This window comes from Panthera tigris, chromosome A1 (assembly GCF_018350195.1).
Source record: "Panthera tigris isolate Pti1 chromosome A1, P.tigris_Pti1_mat1.1, whole genome shotgun sequence".
In the NCBI taxonomy this organism is placed as follows: domain Eukaryota; kingdom Metazoa; phylum Chordata; class Mammalia; order Carnivora; family Felidae; genus Panthera; species Panthera tigris.
This window is the reverse complement of record NC_056660.1, coordinates 139766450-139786709: the sequence shown is the minus strand read 5'-3', so window position 1 is coordinate 139786709 and position 20260 is coordinate 139766450. Positions and strand designations below refer to the sequence as shown.

At 43.0% G+C, this 20260-nt stretch overlaps 1 protein-coding gene across 1 annotated transcript in view; it reads right to left on the bottom strand.

Moving 5' to 3' along the window:
- Positions 1-20260, bottom strand: part of SV2C (synaptic vesicle glycoprotein 2C) — a 161382-nt gene that overhangs the window by 8115 nt on the left and 133007 nt on the right. The window contains exons 8-11 of the mRNA XM_007079832.3: positions 18629-18787; positions 15654-15787; positions 13963-14166; positions 13338-13497 (exon numbers count right to left, since the gene is read on the bottom strand). Coding sequence (XP_007079894.1) covers positions 13338-13497; positions 13963-14166; positions 15654-15787; positions 18629-18787 — 657 coding nt within the window. The remainder of the gene's footprint in view (positions 1-13337; positions 13498-13962; positions 14167-15653; positions 15788-18628; positions 18788-20260) is intronic.

Below are 20260 nucleotides of genomic sequence, written 5' to 3'. Positions count from 1 at the left end.
GCTTTCTCTCTCTCAAAAATAAATAAACAATAAAACATTAAAAAAAAAAAAAGGAAGCCAGTTCTCAGAGGTTTCCCCCCCCCCCCCCCAACCAAAACCTGCTGGGAGAGACGTAGGTATGTCTGTCCTGGGAGCAGCACTGCAGGGTCACACAGCTGGGTTTGAGCCCCAGGGACCCAGGGCAAGTTACTTGCCCTCTTTGTGCATCATTTTCCTAATCAGAAAATGGAGTAAGACTCCTTACCTTGTAAGCTTGGAGTGAGGATTACATAAGGTTAAATAGATGACCTAAATCCTCAGCACAGAGCCTGACTCACCTCCATTTTTCAGGTGAGGAAACCAAGCCCCAGAAAGGCTAAAGGACTGATCTAAGTTACCTTGTATTTTCTGGCAGCACCAGGCATCCTTGGCGCTGTTGGTGGAGGAAGGGGAAGAGAAGAGGAGGAGGGTTTCCAGTAGGCAGGGTGTGGGCAAGGGGGAGCTGGCAGCTGAAGGACTGGGAGGTCACAGGCTCTGACAGCAGAGGTGGAAAGGGAAGAGGAGCACTACCTCCCTTACAACAGGTCTAAGCAGCTCACCTAGATGGGGCTTGGCAGTGCTAGATCCCACATGGGCAGGAAACCCACAGCCCGTAACAGCTGGATTTTAATTTTTTTTTAAGGTTTGTTTACTCAGAGAGAGGTTGAGAGAGATTGCGTGCATGCACGCAAATGGGGAGGGGCAGAGAGAGAGAGGGATAGAGAGAATCCCAAGCAGGCTCCATGCTCAGCACAGAGCCCCTCATGGGGGACTATCTCACAAACCTTGAGATCATGGCCTGAGCTGAAATTAAGAGCCTGACGTTTAACCAATGGAGTCACCCAGGCGCTCCAACCAGCTGAATTTTCAAAAGCACCCCCTTCACTTCCCTTCTTCCCATTCACCTAGAGCTATGCTAATAAGTAAGGAAAACAAAGTCCATCCCTGAAGGAGCTCACATTCTAGTGGGTAACAGATAGTAAACAAACATCCACCTTAACATCGTATGATCAGGATGGTAACTTGCTTTAAAAGTACTTCAGTATAAAGAGAAATTGCTCTATACTCTAGAATTTGAAACATGTTAATCAGGAATCAACAGGCTAGAGAAAGTTATTTAGGGCTTTACACATCATTTTAGAAATGTGCAGAAGAAAAGTCTGTTAATGAACAAAGAGACAATTTCTCATTGGTGATATGAGTGGTTGATATGCAGTTGACTGGAAAGAAAGTTCTGCCCTCAGCACCATGGATGAACAAGTATCCTGTAAGCCCAGCCACCTAAAACTGGTGGAATGGTACCGTTAGCTGAGACCCCAGATTCTAGAGCCACTGGCCCTGCACCCTGAGACTTAAAGTCCTGACCAGCTCTAAGTCTGATGGCCCCGCCATCAGCATATCATGATGTTCCCATAGCCCTTGCGTGTAAGGCTTGTTCAGTACCCAAGGGCAGAGAGATGGACTTCCCCGGAGTCCAGAACAGGCTGCATGACTGTTTCTGTGCCCATGTGCACATTTGCTAGGATTTGCTGCCATCATAACAGACTACCTGGGGAGGAGGTGGTGGGTGAAGCGTACTTCCCACCCCCTCACACTCCACTTCTAACTGCCGGAGACAGAAAGGGTCTGACATTGGCTGAATGGCCCAAAAGACTCAGGTCACATAAAATATAAACATGTATAATACAATGAAAAGGCCTACAAAGAATAATAAGTCACGGTGAACGGACACAGATGGAGTGTAGATTGGTTAGAAACGATAGTTGAATGAAAGAATACTTCATCTCAAAATCTTCAAAAAAAAAAATCAGTATGGTCTTTATCTTCAGAGCCACAGATGTAGAATGTCCTCATTTTGTATCTCAAACAAATAAGGCACAGTTATGCTGAGTGGTCTCGTTGAGGTCGCACAGCTGGTCAGTAAAAGATCCAGGATTAAAGACCTTCAGGATAGAGCATGGAGACCGAATGGGGAACTTCTCTGCCTAAACAGTAACAGCCCTCAGGGGAGGGGCTTAGTTTGGTTAATGCTGGGCAGATGCCTTGGTTTCAGCTCATGGAGGAAAAGGACCATCCCGCAGTGTTGGGTGACAGCAGCAGCTGACCAGGACAAGCAGGGAATAGCAGGTGGAATCAATCAGGGTTTACTTTCAAATGCTTTCTGAGGTCATGTCTGAAACTGCATGTGTAAGGGGGGAGGAAGAAGGAGGCCAGTGGCCAGAGAAAGGCCGAGGAGCATGCTGCTGGGTGAATACCCACGAGACAGGCCTGCTGGGCTGAGGGATTCTGTGTGGAGGCCAAGCAGGGACAGCTTTGGTTTCATCACTTAACAAAGCGGGACTTCCTTGCCCTGAGCTCCATGGAGAAGGGGTAAATATGGCCACTGGGCCATAAGGATACAGGAAGCGTCAGCAGTGGAGCTTTGCCACACCCACAGTGTGGCAGCAGGAAGTCACGCCTGGACCCAGAATGACAGGGAAGGCCGGAACTGAGAACAAAAATGAGGCAGCTGATCCTCTTACATCAGGTGGGCTATGTTTAGGATTTTCAGGGGGGTTTTAAACCTTGACCAAGGAGGGGAGAAAAAGAAGGGAAGTAAAGAATGGGATTAATGAACACTAGATCAATCAAGGTCAACCTATCATTACATATTGTTTACTCTTTGAAGATTCAAAGAGATGAGGGAAAAGTTACTATTTTTTTCATAGTTATAAGAGAGAGGGCGGGACTCCAACCAGCCTTGACTGAACCCAATAAATGGAACATGTCTTGTGTTGGCATCTCCCAGTCCAAGGAAGACTGAGATGATTTAGATGGTGGCAGCACCTCGGTGTGGAGAGATGATGGAAAAAAGGAAGCTCCCTTGGACCAATGTGGTTCAGTGGGTGGGCTCCCGTTTAGATTTCTGACAAGCTGGGAAAATCTGTTCTTTTTCTGGTACACTGTTGTAGTCATATTTCCCATCTGTTAGAAGAGTCTCACATCAGTTGCCCATTGTTTACAGTACATATAATAGGCTCCCTGCTTATTTCTGACACAGGACAGAGGCTGATGTTGTATAGGGATGATTAGAAATTGTCCAAATACCATACAATGACTTGTATATTCAATAATGCTCAAACTTCAAAGATCTATCATTTTGCTCTGCTCTTCATTTCTTCCCTCGTAATGCTTCTCAAAGCTATCCTGTCTTCCCAGCCTCACTATCTGTCTGTCAAGCTAGAACTACTTGCTTTTTCTATTGTCCCAACCCCCCATCGATCCCAGCAGAACTGCAAGTACTGCTCTCTGCTTCTCAAGGCCATGCCTCAGAATTCAGAAATTCAGAGTTGGAAGAAGAAGTGCACCACACGGACCACAGAGTCCCAGTCACTGTGGTAGGTCCTAAGGGGCACTGTGCAGCTGGCCTCGACAAGGATCCCCAGCTGTTACTCTAGAGTTGGGATGAAGGTAGAGGATCGAGTGGAGGTGGTTGGTCACAGCTGAGTGCATGAACAGAGAGGCACCTCCCTCCCCCAAATTTCACTGTAGTTCTGCCACCCCACCTCCACCTGGGCTAGTTCTGGCCTTGGGCAGGAGGCAGCTCCAATGAACATTACTGAGGGTCAGCTGCAAGCTAGTATTGTCCTGTTGTGCTAAGTGTAGAGTTTACAGAGATTTCTGACTTACAAAGCCCTTCCTCAGTGTCAGGCCTCATTTTTGCAGATGACGATGCCTCCTAATTACTCTGACCACTTGTTGACAGGCTGGGTTTTTTTTTTGTCGTCTACTCTCCTGGCCCGAGTTTCTGGCCTGTTGAACCCTTCCTTGTCTCCTAGCCGGGTACACTAAACTTGCTGCCTATGCCGTTACCTGCTATGGTAACTCTGGATCTCCTTACCCTGATGGGTTTACCACGGGACTAGACCCTTTGCCTTCTCAGACACATTATTCTCCTGTAGGCCTCTGTTTTTTGTTTCCTTTGACTTGAACTACCGCTCCCTGCTCCCCCGCCCCCAGCCTTTCTAACCCTACTGCCTGATCTCCACATATGGTCACCAGCCCAACTGCCAGGAGAGTTATGCCACAAGAGTGCAGAAGAACAAGGGATGGTTGGTTGTCTTCAAACATGCACATGTGTACACGTGTTGATTGTCCCTAAGGTACTCCCGTCTTTACAGGTGGGGCCATTTATCTCCCACCTGCAGATTCAGCCCTGTCTGGGGTACAGAAGTCAGCTAAACCTCAAGATTGTGTCAAACCTGGGGCTGCCTCAGGATCACCTGTTGCCGTGGATGGGAGTCTGGCTACTGGGCTTTTGCCTTGATACAGGTGAGCAGGCCCCGATCTTCACCTCCATGCCAGTAATTTAGTAGCTGCCATAACTCCAATTCTAGTAACAAATTCCCTAATCTATTTGGTCCATGACCAGCATCTATCATACCTGATCACTCCCTCCTCTGGAACCATTTTCTTCACTTGGCTCCCGGGACCTACCTAATGTCTTTTCCTTTTACCTCACTCACTCAGTCTCCATCTCCCTTCCTGACTTCTCCTTATCAGCTTGACCTTTGGATTCTCTCATGTCTCTGGCCTGAGTTCTCAGAATTCCCCTCTTCTCTATCTACAAGTCGTCCTTTGGTGGTGTCATCTGACATCATGACTTTAAATTTCATCTATACACTGCAAGGACTCACCTTTTTACCTCCCACCTAGTCCTCTCCCCTGAACTCTGGCCTCATACATGGAACTGCCTAGCCGACATCTCCACTTGGATATTTAATAGCATCTCAAACCTAACATGAACAAAACTGAGCTCCTGGTTCTTTCTCCTTAACCTTCCCCTCACACAATCTTTCCTATGTAAACAAAGGCAATTCCAGGCTTTCAGTGGCTCTGGTCAAAAGCCTGGAAGTCATTCTGAGTATCTTTTCCCCCAACAACTCATTCCCATACCTCACCATCCAAACTTTCAGTAATGCCTTTGGTCTGCAACATATTTTCAGAATCTAACCAACTTCTTTTTATTTTTTTAATTTTTTTAATGTTTATTTTTGAGAGAGAGAGAGAAAGAGAGAGGCAGACAGACAGAGAAGGGCAGAGAGAGACAGACACAGAATCCGAAGCAGGCTCCAGGCTCTGAGATGTCAGCACAAAGCCTGGTGCAGGGCTCGAACTCACAAACTGTGAGATCGTGACCTGAGCTGAAGTTGGATGTTTAACCGACTAAGTCACCCAGGTGCCCCTGGAATCTAACCAGTTCTTACCCTGTCCACTGGCACTATTGCATCTTGCCACAATAATTGCAGTGCACTCCCAATTGGTCTCTTTGATTCCACCTCAGATCCTTTATAATGTATTTTAAACACAAAGGCCAGTTCTCCTTGAAAACATCCTTGAGATCATGTCACTACTCTGCTCAAAATCCTCCAATGGATTTTCATGTCTCTCAGCATGAAGACCAAAGCCTTTTGTGTCCACTCTGACCTACTGCCTCTTGCAGTCCACCTTGCTTATGCTGCTCCAGGGTAAAAAGCTTCTTTACCTTTCCTGCTAGTGGTCTCGTACTTACACCCTTGGACCTTTGCACTCACTGTTGCCTCTGCTGTGAATGTTCTCTTTGAAGTATCTTCCTGCATCTTTGCTTAAATGTCATTTTTTATAGTCGCATATTCTTAGACCATCGTATTAATAGTCATCCCCTGGCCCCAGTGCCCTCTATGCCGTAATGTAACTTTATTTTCCTTCTACTTAGGACCATTTGATATATCTACTTTGCTTATCTAATTGTTTCTTGACTGTCTTTCCCCAACTAGAATATAAGCTCCATCAAGCCAGGGGTTTTGGTCTGTTTTGTTCACTGCCGTATCTCAAGAACCAGAATAATTCCTGCCATGTGATACATATTCCAAAACCATCTGTTTAACGAATTAGTGAAAGAACACTCTATCCCCAGCTCAGGTGTCTTTCTGGCATCCAAACATAGTAATTCAAATGCCTATCAGACAATGTCAGGTTGACACGAAAACCCAACATATCCAAAATGGTGCTCATTATCTTCCTGATGCCAGCCCAAACCTATTCTCCCTTCTGTGTCCCAATCTCAAAATGCCCGTCACCATCCACTCGACTGCACAGGCAGAAATTGGAATCATCTTTGACAACCTCTTTCCACATCCCACCATCTAACCCACCACGAAATTTTGTTTATTGTATCTCTAAGTTTCTGTGAACATGTTGAATATTGATTTCTCTCCTTTTCTACCCACATTTTCTAGTTCACATCACTATTTTCAGTGTCCTAACCAGTCCTCCTGCTGCCTTTCTGGCCACTGGAGTAAACTCTCTAGCTCTTGTCTGATCTTGTCCCTCTTCCCAAAACACTTCAAGGGCTCCCCATCACCCACAGGATAATGCAATTTATAAGATCCTTCATGATCTGTTACTTACCTACTTCTGTTAACTTTTGCTTCCAGAACTTTTCAGATAGTATTTTGTGTGTCGTCTGCAATGTTCTTTTTCTATCTCTTTGCCTGGCTATCACTTACTATATTTCAGGTCTTAGCTCAGATGTCACTTCTCAGGAAGTGACAGGAAGACCTCTTCTCTGCTTTCACAGCACCGTCTACTTGCCTCACAACTCTGACCTGACTCTACTGTACCTGATGTTCACTTTTACATAAGCTCTGTGGGAGTTGACCCCAAATAGCGTGTTCAGTGTTGTATCACAGGCACTCAAAAAAGAAAGTAGTTGAGTAAATGAATAATATTAAAATTCATATGGAGATGGAATAGTCATACTTTCATGAGTATTCCCACTAACTACAGCTAAAAAATACTGGCTACTATAAAGCAAACATAAGACTGAAAGACAGAAGGAAAAAGCAGAGTAGCTAGGGAACTTGAGAGGTGTGAGTACCCTGCATTATAAAAATTTATTTCTATTTATTTATTCATTTTTGCTGCATTGGTCTCAGACTCGGAACCAAAGAACATGGCAGTGTGGAAATACCACTACCTACAGATTATTTTAAAAGCCTCAACAAACTCTGCTCTCTCGTGCCCAACGAGGAGCAGCCTAGAAAGGTAGAATATGTTTAGATAATACTCTTTCTTTTCCAAACGAATACCAGGAAAATTGTTGCCCTAACTGCCAGGCATACAAGCAAATGCCAAGGAGAGACCCTTCCACCTTCACAAAACGGTGATGAGGTGCCTCGATATTGCCTCTGCAGTGGTATCAGGGAAGGCTAAGTAGAGAACTGGGACTCTTGCTGGCCAGTAATGAGCTCCTTCCCTTCTCCCTTCTTCCCCTCCATGGTATCATGATCATGAGGGGAGACTGGACTCCCACTGGGGGACAGCAGTAACGAGGACACCCCCTCTTGGTTGGTTGTTAGTAGAGGCTGAGTGGGGACATTGGACATCTACCTTCACCTGGCAATAATGAGGTAGCATACCCTTCTCTCCTCCCAGAGAGTTCTAGAAATTAATGGGTTACAAGAGATTTAAAGTATAAGAAAACATGAAAATGACTGCTTTCAACTGAATATCAGTCATCCTAAGAACAATTGGGAAGATCTCAAACAAAATGAGGAAAGATAATTAAGAGATGCCAATACTGAGATGACAGATATTAGCATTATCTGATAAAGATTTTAAAGCAGTCATGATGATAATGCTCCACTGAACAATTATCAACACACTTGAAAAATAAAGAATATAGGAAACATCATGACAAATAGAAAAAAAATGCCTAGTGACTGGGTTCCACAGCAGAATGGAGGAGTCAGCGGAAAGAATCAGTGAACTGGAAGAGAAAACACTGGAAAGTATCCAATCAGAAAAACAGAGCAAATAGACTGAAAACAAATCACCTGAGCATCAAGGACCTGTGGGACTATAACAAAAGATCTTATATTTATGTCACTGGAGTTTAGGCAGAAGAAGAGAAAACATATTCAAATATATAATGGCTGAAAACCTGACAAATTTGCCAAGAGACACAAACCTACAGATTCAAGAAGCTGCATGAACCTCAAACATGGTAACCCAAAGAAGTCCACACCAAGACAAAGTCTTGAGAGCAGTCAGAGGAAACAACACCTCACCTATAGGAAAAAATTCCTGCCTCTAAAAATGTTGTGCCTGGTTTTAGAATTCCCATAACAGTCTCTGAGGACTAATTCCACCCTCACCTACTCTGGGTAACATTGAGTTGTATCAGTCTTTAAAATCTCAGCATTCAGGGCTCCTGGGTGGCTCAGTCAGTGAAGCATCTGACTTCAGTTCAGATCATGATCTTGTTTGTAGGTTCGAGCTCCGTGTCGGGCTCTGTGTTGACAGCTCAGAGCCTGGAGCCTGCTTCAGATTCTGTGTCTCCCTCTCTCTCTCTGCCTCTCCCCTGCCCACGCTCTGTCCCTTCTTGCCTCTCAAAAAATGACTAGACATTAAAAAAAATAAAAACAATAAAATCTCAGTTTTTCCACATAATAACAGAAAACTACAGGTCATCTCTGCTTTATTTTAAGGGGTTCCTAGATAGCTTCTGGATGGGGGCTGGTCTCTGGAAATAACCAACCATATGAATAGAAAGTTGAAAAGTTTAGCCCCCCACTCCACCCCAAACTTCTAGGTAAGGGAGAGGAGCTGGAGATGAAATTAAGTCACCAATGACCAATGATTTAATCAGTCATGCCTCCATAATGAAACCTCTATAAATCCAGAGAGCTTCCAGACTGGTGAAAGCATTCACATGGAAGCCGGGTGGTATAAGTTAACTAATTCCATGGGAACAGAGGCTTCTGCACTTGGGACTCTTCCTTACCTCACCCAAGTACTTTATACAGTAAAGTATCAAATGTGTTCAGGGTTGTGGAAATTCATCAATTTGTAGTTGGCCGGGCAGAAGTGTGAGTTGCCTGGGCACCCCATTTGCAGCTGGCATCTGAAATAGGGGCAGTCTCATGACACTGAGCCCTTTAACTTGTAGGATCTGATGCTAACTCCACGTGGTGTCAAGATTGGAGAACTGGCTGGTGTTGGAAAAGACACCATATATTTGGTGTCAGAGAGTGTCACAGAATGAATATACTAAAATGTTTCCCTAAGCTTCTATTTCAAAAAATGGATCCCCTCACATCTCCATCAACAAACTGGATCTTACACAGACTCCACTAAAATGACTCAATGGGGATGCACTACCAGCCCAGAGTTTTCTACAAGTCTGTGTCTTTGTGAGGGTCCTTCCACTCCTTTCTCTGCCCCTGATTGTATTATGCACCGTTACTGTCCATTATCTTTCTAACCTGAGGGGAAAGCTGAAATGTCATCAAGTATCTGTTTAAGACTGCAATCATTATGTCATGTTTACTTTTGATGCTGAGGTTTTAAAAATAGAAGAATCATAGTGACACTTACACAGGAGAAAGGTGTGGTCTAAGAAATATATGGGGGTCTCTGTCCAGGTTTCTAGCTGCTAAAACTTGAGTGACAGGCATGCCTTCGGTTATTCATAATGCAGCCCTCTCATCATGCCTGAGCTTATGCTAAGGAGGTGACTTAGGGTGGGGCCCCTAGAAAGTGACCAGATGGGGCTGATCTAGAAAGAGCAAGTGATTAGAGGGTTGGAACTGGGAAGGGGTGGGCTAGAGATTAGGCTCTATAAAAATCCTGAACCACAAGATGCTGACATTCCAAGTTGGTCAACACTGGAAGAACTGGGAGGGTAGTGGCAGCTGGAGAAGCAGAAGCTTCCGGGCCCTTCCCTCATACCCCGCCCTATGCATCTTTTCCATCTGGCTCTTCCTGAATTGCATCTTTTTATAAAATTGGTAAATGTAAGTAAATGTTCCCTTCAGTTCTGCGAGCCATTCAAATTCTCAAACCCAAGGAAGGGGTTGTGAGAACTCCAATTTATAGCCAGTAGGTCAGAAGTGCAGGTGATAACCTGACTTGTGTTTGGCGTCTGAAATGGGGGCAGTCTTGTGGGAACTGAGACCCTAGCCTGTAGGATCTGAGGCTATTTCCAGATAGATGCTGTCAGAATTGAGTTAAGTCGTAGGACATATAGCGCTTGTTTGCTATGAATTGTAGAAAATTAAGAAAGCCCCCCACACCTGGTGTTCAGAAGTAAAATGTGGCATGCAGAGGGGGAAAACAGAGGTTTTCTTAACAAAAAGTGCTTGTAGGTACTTCCTGTTTCATGTTTTAGGCACAAAAAAGTGCTATTTTTTGTAAGTGTGTCTAATTCCGATTTTTAATTTCCTTGCCTCTTTGGGAAATAATTTGGGTAACTTACGAAAAACACAAACTCAATAAAAGAGGAAGAAAAGAGGGCAAATCAGAATGAGAAGGAATGAAGCACTAGCTGGACCATGCAGATTTAGAAGAGATGGGCCCCCTTACTGCATAAGAGAGAGTGAAATGTGAAGAATTACCAATTTTTATCACAGGAAATGAAGGAACAGAGCAGCTGCTTATGAGGGGTTCCAGAGCTCCCTGCATACTGGGGGGTGGACTGTGCACAGAGGGAAAAGTACACTGTAAAGGGTGGTGTCCTGTCCTCATTGGTGTTTCACAGTAAAGGCAAACATAACCCCTAGGAAAAGCCAAAGGTATAAAACATTAAAAGAAAAGCCACCATGTGCTTGACAAATGTGGTTTTCAAGTGTTAAGTAACTGCCATATAGCACTTAGACTATACCTTCCATTATGTTCCCCAGATAGAATCATTTGGACTGGGATTTTGATAGGGAATCACTGTTAAATGGCTTCAAAAGTTACTTTCTGAGCTTGGGACCTGGAATCAGAGCGTCCTATTGTGATCATGAAGGGCAGATTCTAGACACTGGGCAGGGAATTGGCAGTGCTTACGTTCCAATATGAAATATCACAGGCTCTAGTCAGAATTCTTGTCAAGATGTACTCTTCTGCCTTCTTGGGGAGAAGAGGCCATAGGATGCTTGCATGCAAAACTGTTGGCGTTTTCCTATGACAGATGAGCCAGAGAGCCATGGAGACCTCTTTGTGTGACCCAGAGGAACAGAGATGGGCAGAGATGGAAGAGACAGTTTTAGCTGGAAACAGAGTTGGGAGTACTAGCTCCTTCACCAGGGCCCTGGCAGTGCTGCAGGGCCAGTTATCTCTCGATCACTGAACACACTGACTTGCTGCACAGTATCTAATTACATCTGTATAAGAGCTGGAGAGTGTCCTCCAGCAAAGGTGTGGCTGAGGTGTAAACACACCTTTCGGACATCCAAGTTGCTGCCCCAGCTGCTGTGCTCTCAAATCCATCCCCACGTTCTGCTGTTCCAATAACTGAGCATGTCCGGAGTGCTACTGCAGGCTGGTTCTCGGGACACACAGGACTTGTTGGAAGCTGGCGTCCCCCCCTGCCCCCTTCAACAGCCTTGCCAAACCTTCCTGAGACTGCTGGAGGTCTGGGGCAGTCCACCCAAATATCCTTCCTCGGTCCTTTGCTGGGGCTCAGGCTTCGGGGCAACTCTCCCAGACTTCACTTCCCTCTCTGTTCTCTCTTACACGGGCGTGTCTCCTAATAAAATTTGTGCATGTTTCTGTTCTTGCTTTAGTTGATGTTTAACATTTTCAACAACAGAATTAGAGCTGGCCTATGTTTCTCATGGGGGGGATCTGCCAAATTCATGGGTTTTCTTGAAGCCAGATTTTGCCATAGAGGAGTACCATCCCTTATGGTAGATGGATTAGCACCTGAGTCATCTAAAAGAGTATCAAACTCTTAAATGCATAACAAAAAGGCATCTGACAATGCCATAGCCTTGCTTTAACATTAAGGGGTTAATTTTATTTTATTTTGAGAGAGAGAGAGTGAGAGTGTGAGCACACACTTGGGGGAGAGGGAGAGGGAGAGGGAGAGGGAGAGGGAGAGGGAGAGGGAGAGGGAGAGGGAGAGGGAGAGAGAGAGATCCCAAGCAGGCTCTATGCCCAGTGTGGACTCCAATGTGGGGTTTGATCCCACGACCCTGGATCATGACTTGAGCCGAAATCAAGAGTCAGATGCTCAACTGACTGAGCCACCCAGGCACCCCAGGGTGTTATTTTAAATGTATAGTTTAATCTACCTCTGGGCCCTGTTTGCAAGATGAAGGGTTGATAAAATAATACTCAATTAATACTGCAGAGTCTTAATGAGTCCTAATCTCTCTCTCTCTCTTTTGGCAGCACCCTCATCCTAAGGCCTTTGGCATTTGCCCCAGGAGCTCACTCACAAACGAGAATCAATGTTTGTTGAATGAATGAAGGAGATGCTTTATGTGGAGTACGTGGTTCCTTTCAGAGACTAAATATTCAATAGGAGGTTACTTAGAATAATATTTGATTAGACATCCATGAGAGTTTGAGATGTTCTTCAGGAGATGGGTATATACTTCCGCTAGTGTTCTATACACTCAGTGATAGATGTTCATGAAGAAGAAATCTAAGCTAGAGAGTCTGGACAGGCAGAGAATGTACCCCATTGGGGCCAGTAAACAAAAGGAGGGACTCGGGATCAGTTGAAAATTCTTACCCCAAATGTCTGCATAGTCCTAGAAAAATCCCTTCTCCACTTTGGAGTCCAGAGACTACTGACCCTATCCTCCAGCAGAAAGGGCTTCTGTGGTGACAAAGTATACATGAAATTTAAAAAGGCAGAGGCCATTTGTCTTTGCTCATGTCAAATGGAAAAACAGGGTTTCTATTCTTTCAGTTTTTCAACTGCTATAGCTCTACCCCCAAACTCTACCTTTTAGCCCCTTCTCTGATAAAGGTGTAGTCTTTTTGTCTCCACTTTGGGTCTGATGCATACTTTTCTTCTAATAGCAATCTGTGTTGTTGCTGTTGTTGTTGTAACTGGAATGTGCTGGGCTTCCCTCCAACAGACCAGGAAGGTCAAAAGATATGGTCTAGAGACTTCTGCGTGGTTGCTTAATACAGAGCTCATGTAGACACTTGCAAAGGAAGGTAAGGACCCTCTCAGGACTGATTAGCAACTCAAAATGTGGGTCAAAATGTGGGTTAAATCCTGCCCCTCACTGCTTCATTAAAGGTTCCTCCTATTGTTAGCCACCAAACTAAGTCATAGACACAATTAAATCCCTTCACCGGTTTCACTGCCTTATTATTTCTTCCACTAGCAACTATATTCCCCTACATTTTCTTTTTAAGAGATAGGAGTGAAAACTACAACCTCATAAACCAGATACTATTTTTGGATTTTCACTTCCTTTGGGAAATGACAGTTTGGCTTATATTCTATGACTTTTCAGTGGTCCCATGAAGCTCAGAGCACCTCTTCCTAGAGGCCCATTTTAACATACCTCCGGTCTGTGGGGTACAGTTCCACAGTGACCACATCAAGAGAGTTCCAGGCCGAGATGGTCAATCCATTATACAGACACAGCACGCCTACCATCATGGATTCACTGCTGCCCAACCAAAGGAAGAAACAGCTGATCCCTGAAAGCACCATAGAACCACCTGCCAATGAAGAACACAAAAGGCTGGAATGTTTCTCATCATCTTAGTAGACCAAGAACCTTGGGTCTTTGACATCTCTCAGCAAAAGTGAATCCCAAGGGGAAGGTGTAGGCTTGACTTCATAAAGCTCAGGTACAGGTATGTTCACCTGTATTAAAAGTTTGCCTCTTTAACAGCCTTCTAAACACAGCAAGCATGAAATGCACATCATCAATTACTCAGCTACTTAAGTGGAAAAATATACATTAGTCACACATAATTAGTTTTTCAGGCTGTTAACTCATGGAAGCTGCTCAAATAAAACGTAATTAGACATAATTTCTAGTCTTAATGAAAGGTCTTAAGGGATTTCTCCTCATCTCTGTGGGATGCAAATCCCTAAGAGGATAGGGAGGACAGTGGGAAACGGGCTCCCTGTGGATTGCAGGGGCAGCTCCTTTATTTTACATGAAACCAAGCACATACCCAGCATCGTTAAGCGCCCAATTCTGTCCATCAGGAGAGCAGACACGATGTTCCCTGGCAACACTGCCAGTGTCCCCAGGAAGTTGACAAAGTAAATCCAGTAGGCACTATAGTCATCATCAAAGGTAATCTGGCATCCCGTCTTGTTGTGAAAAAACAAGCAGTTGTGAAATTCGCTATCAATGAATTTATATGGCTCAAAATCTGTGGACACAAAGACAATTTATCAAGCTCTTTACAGTTCCACACCAGTATAAAAAAGCCTGTCAAGAATTCAGGAAAGAGTCATGGTATTGTAAACTCCTTGAGGGCTTCAAGGTCTGGCCAAAGCACAGGGACTGGTCTAGAACGTCACATTACAAAGTAGCCTGAATGAAGGATATGTTTGTCGAATAAAGGAATAAATTAAAGAATCCACTTATTTTCTGATTTCTTATGGTTGGCCATTGCTAATTATGTTACTTGCTTCTTTATAATGTTACTTCGTTCTAATTATCATGTTACATAAGGACTATCATTACAGTACTAATAGCTTCCCTACTACAATTACAAAAACAATTTGTTTCAGAATGTGCATGAATCAGTCTTGTCGTTGCTATTTTATGGGCTCTGAGGCAAAGAAAAGGAACGGGACTTTTGTCGGGCTCCTTAGGCTGAATTTGTAACTTGAGGTCAAAGTGGAGGAACATACAAAGGAACAAGAGTTCCTTACTAGAACCTTGTTGGAAGGTCACTGCTGAATTTTTTTTTTTTTTTTTTGCCTTGAACTTGGATCTGTTCAAGGAGCGGGTGCAGAGGGGTGGCTTCTGCTAAAAGACAGTGGGAATCAAAACTGTTGCTGTCCTTGCTCATCAAGATCTGCCTAAAAAGCTGGTCTTCCAAGGTTGATTGGGTTAGAAGACAGTGACAGCACTCTTTACAAAATCCCGAAGGCACCTGATTCCACTCTGATCTGGAGCCGGGCAGCATTGGCTCCTGTCTGAGCACCAAGAAGGCAGGGCTGCCAAGAGCGGAGCGCTTTACTCCCGCCAGTGTGGGGCTGTTATTTTGGACTCATAGGACAGATGGACCAGAGTGTAGGAGTGGGAAAGCATGAGCTTTGCAATCAGATAAAACTGGTTCCAAATGTTAACTGTCACTAGGTCTAAGAAGGCAGCCAAATTACTTAATTTTGCCAAGTTTCCACTATCATCTCAACAAATGAGATAATGAACATCTAATGATAGTGAGTAGGAACCAGCATACAGTAGGTGCTCTATCAGTGTTTCCACCTCCCCCTCCTATTTGTCCTGGAGAGTTTTCCAGACTCCATTACATGGATTGCATTAAAAAGCTATCTGATTAAGCATGGCCATATGCGGTCCGTTTGTGTTAACTGAAGTTCAGGCATGATCACTTAAGCGGACATCAGAATATGAAACCAGGATTATCAAAACAAACAAACTACAGGTTAATTCTTCTCTTCAAAATTGCTCAAAGGATTTTTTTCAACTTTGAACTTCAGCAAATCCAACGGCATTAAATCTGACGGGAGACAAATAATGTAAGCTTAACCTGATTAAGGAAATTCATTCCTTTACACTTTAACATCTACTTTCCCCATAAGCCTCTGCCCACACAGGGGTATCACGTTTCTGCCAAGAATTGGGCCATTTGAAGAGGCCCTAGGCAGGGCTAAGTAGCACACCTACCTGTGTTATCAAAAACAGTGTCAATAAATGTGCAGTTCTTGAAGTAGGTGTTGACTGAAGTCACATCCTTAAAGGTGCACTCCTTAAAAACTGAATCTTTGAAAGTTACGGATTTGAACTTGATCCCTAGAAATCTGCCCAACACACACAAAAAATTCTTATCAATGGTTATGTCCATCAGGGTTCAAAGTGAAGTCAAATGGGTTGAGAGATCTGATGCCCCATTTATAAACTCTCCAAAAAGGACAATGGCCTTTGAATTTTCTAGGCTCTTAGCTTTCCCACCTTTTCCTCATACAGCCTGTCCTTCGGCTATCTCATTGCTCACCAATATGATTTTCCACCAGAAGAGATGGCATTCAAGATAACTTCATTAAGCCTTTGCAATGTTGGCATAAGATTTTGTGGAGTATCCTATTGACGGTACAGTGTTTGGAGTTTGCCTGTGGCTACTGATTCCTTATTTTTCAATCCTATCCTTTCGTTCCTGCTCATATGCCTTTATTCAAAAATTCTCTCTTTTGGGGTTAAAGGCTCTAACTTGAGAATGTGCTCTCATGCTCACTTTTAATGAAAGTCTGTTTGCCAAGCTAAAAACTCAAGACTTATTCATTCTAGTGTAGGGATTTTCAGTGATTCTGAAGAGAGGACATAATAATTCTACTTCATTTATGTGAGGGATGATTGACTCAAGGCTCAAGAAACTCATAAGTTACACTCATTTCCATGAATATTTTTCTTCTCACAGGTATTCCTTGAGCCAAGCAGACTGACTAGAGAGCTCTGCTCATTTTTGAAAACTTGTAGATGTTTCTGGGTGCTGCTGTGGGCAGGGATTATAGGTGGTGAACAGGATTAATAGTTATGATGATCCTAACATCTTAGATGTCCGTGTTGGTCAGGACCTCTAAGAGACATAGATTGATAGTTATCAACGTGTCTTGGTAAGTTATTAAGAGACCATGAATGTATACTTAGCCAGTCACTGAGAAGAAAATGCTGGTTCAACTGTAGAAGAAGTTATTATACCAAATACCACTCCTATTAGGAACAGAAAGGGTCTGAGCTGCCCAGGCAAGGAAGCTGACTGACTTAAGATCTATATATTCTTTAGTACTTTCAAAATTGTTCTCACCTTAATGCCTGATTGCATTCATCAGCTCAAAGTGCACTGTGGCCTAACAGATCGCCATCTTAAAAAGTAATCTTATATGAACCTCTACTCCAGGGGTCTAGAGTAAAACCATCTAAACTGTAAATTTTTCCATTAAAGAAGGGTAAGTAATGACACATAGTAAGAATATTATCAATTTTCTGAAATAGAACTGAATTTAGAAAGGGGAAGCAATTTTTTAGGTTTTTTTTTTTTATGAGTGGATAATATATACATAGGGTACACAAGGTACAAAGATCAAAACATCAAAAAAGGATATAATAAGTCTTTCCCCACCCATTCCCAAGCCACCCAGTTCTTTTGCCCAGAGATAACCAGTGTAGCACAGGTTCTCGTGTGCTCTTCCAGGTTCTGTATATGGACTGCCAGCAGACAAGACAAGTTATTCTACACTTTTTGCTTTGTTTCATGATAGTCTACACCCCGGAGGTTATTCCATACCAGTACCATGGCACGGAAAAGAGTTGCCATTTTATGATACTGAATAGGAAAGCTATTTGGAAAAAATGAGTTAGCTGGTGGTATTTCACTTTTCCTAAAGGACAAACAAATAAATATTCTATCATCTTCTAAAATAAATATGTATGTTCTACAAGGATTTTAATACTATTAAACTTACTAATCGCTCTATGGCTAATGTAAAACATTTCTTAGTGATTACTGAATAGTTGGCTTAGAACTTCAACAAATATCATTTAAAATATGTCAGAGACACAAACGTATTAGACATTCTTAACAGAGTAACAATACTTTAAAAAATAAATGAAGTAAATTTTTACCCTCAATTAGAGAGCACTTGACTCTAAGGTTTTGGGGGAAAAACCAGTGCAGACTTGGGCTGGTATTTTATGTGGGAGAGTGAAGGTGATCCTACAGGGCTTGGCTAAGGATTAGGCCCCTCATGGAATTGCCAATTTAAACAATTATCTCCTAATTCATAATTCTCCCTTTCATTATACAGACCGTAAACATCCTATGGAATTCTTTCTTTTCCTTCCAAACTAGTTATGCCCTGGAGGACCTTGTTCAGTTTTTTAAAATTTTTACTTTTACTTTTACCACTTCTGCATTTGGGACAACTTCCTAAGAATGATGTTAACCAACAGGAGCTCATACCGGCAATTATTGGCTCAGACAACGACTGATGGAAACAATGACCTTGTCTGTATCTTTCCCTCCCTGAAAGAATGGACCAGAGCCACCTTCCTGAGCCAGTTCTCTCCCCTTATCAAGATGCATTCCAGATTCCATCTTCAAAAATGTCCTTTGCTAACTTATTCCATATTTTCAAAACCCTTAACTTTGGGAAACGATTCCTGTTCTCTGAGAGTCTTCCTGATACAATTTAATGCCAATTATTGATTTGGCATAGGGAGAAGGAAGGGGTTCTGAAAAGTGGTCCCCTTTTTCAGGGATAGGAGACAGGCATCAAATGACACTTGACATTTCTTCTCTGGATTAAATTACACTATAACCCATATTATTTTCTCACACTCTACGCTCTTCTCTTCCGTAACTTATTTTTGTTGCTTTCCAGGGTCTCTGTAAATTTTCTTTTTGTACCAGTCGATTCCCCTAAATAAATGTAAAGCAGCTGTTTCAGAAATAGTTTTAAGTAAAATACTTATATACATGTACCGTATCTTTAAAGCCCATTTGGAAGTTTTTAAGTTCAATTTGAAAACGACTAAGTACAAACTAAAACAAAAAAACTGTGCATGCTTTAGTGCAGTGAAGGCCAATGAGAAATACATTTAGAAAGTTACATTTAGAAAGTTAAGTTATTTCAAAGTTTCTGGACCTGCCATTGTCGTATTCCGCTCCAATATGCAACTCATTTGCTATTGTCAAGTTAACAGTGAAATTTGAAAATTTTTCTCTCTCTATCTTTTCGATTGGCAACACATTCGACTGCAGATGTTTAATGACATCAGGGAACCAAACAGATAATCCATAGTATCTGCAACGACAAAAACAAGAGTGAGTTTGTAAAGGTGCCAGCATACCAGTGGCAATGACTGCCTCCCTGACATTTTCAGAGAGGTGGTGGTTCTTGGAGAAGCACTTCTGACTGTGACTGTCTCCCTGTAACATTAGGAATCATTAAACGGTAATCTGTATTGCCCCCTCCTCGCCATGGTGAAATCTGCAAAAATCAAACTAGAGAGACGACTTGACCTAGGGAACCTGAGATGTATAATTTCTGCACTCTTCCTTTGGAAAGGAACATGCAGCCTATATCAACCACATGGCATCCTGATGCTGAAGTTTTTCTCATCACCCCAGGCTTCAATGAGCAACCTTGTCTCCCAGTCTGCTTGTACTAACTCCTAGGATCCAAAATGTGAGTACCCTTAAAGAATGACCTCCTTACTAATGGGGAATATTTCTTGGTTTCTACACTACTGTGATCCTGCTAGTCTGAGGGCAGAGAACCATTTCTCAAGTGATTTGAGGCTGGGAAAAGGGACATGCAGGTTATTTCCCTCTAATGTATTATGCCTTACCTTCTAATGTATTATGCTAGCATATGACAACTAAGTCATGCGGCTGGGTTCTTCAGTACAACAGCTACTAACCACATGTGGGTACTGAGCAGTTGAAATGTGGCGAGTGCAATTGCTGGGTCATAGGGTAGTTCTATTTTTAACTTCTTGAGGAAACTTCACACTGTTTTCGAGAGTGGCTGCACCAGTTTGCACTCCCACCAACAGTGTAGGAAGATTCCCCCTTCTCCACATCCTTACCCTTGTTTCTTGTGTCGTTGATTTTAGCCCTTTTGACAGGTGTGAAATGGTATCTCATTGTAGTTTTGATTTGTATTTCCCTGATGATCAGTTATGGTACCTCTTCATGTGTCTGTTGGCCATATCTATATCTTCTTTAGAAAAATGTCTATGATCCAGCAAATTCACTACTAGGTATTTACCCACAGAATACAAAACTACTAATTCAAAGGGATACATGCAGCCTGATATTTATAGCAGCACTATCAACACACAAATTATGGAAGTAGCCCAAGTCCATTGACTGATGAATGGATTAAGAAGCCACACACACACACACACACACACACACACACACACTAAAACATTACTCAGCCTTAAAAAAAGAATGAAATCTTGCCATTTGCAATGTCGTGGATAGAGCTAAAGAGTATTATGATAAGTGAAATAAGTCAGTCAGACAAAGAAAGATACCATATGACTCCCCTCATATGTGAAATTTAAGAAACAAAACACAGGAATAAAGGAAAAAAAAAGAGGCAAACCAAGAAAAAGACTCATAACTGTAGAGAACAAACTGACGGTTACCAGAGGGGAGGTGGATGGGGGGATATGGGAAATGGGTTATGGGGATTAAGGAGGGCACTTGGCGAGATGAGCACCAGGTGTTTTACAGAAGTGTTGAATCATTATATTGTACACCTGAG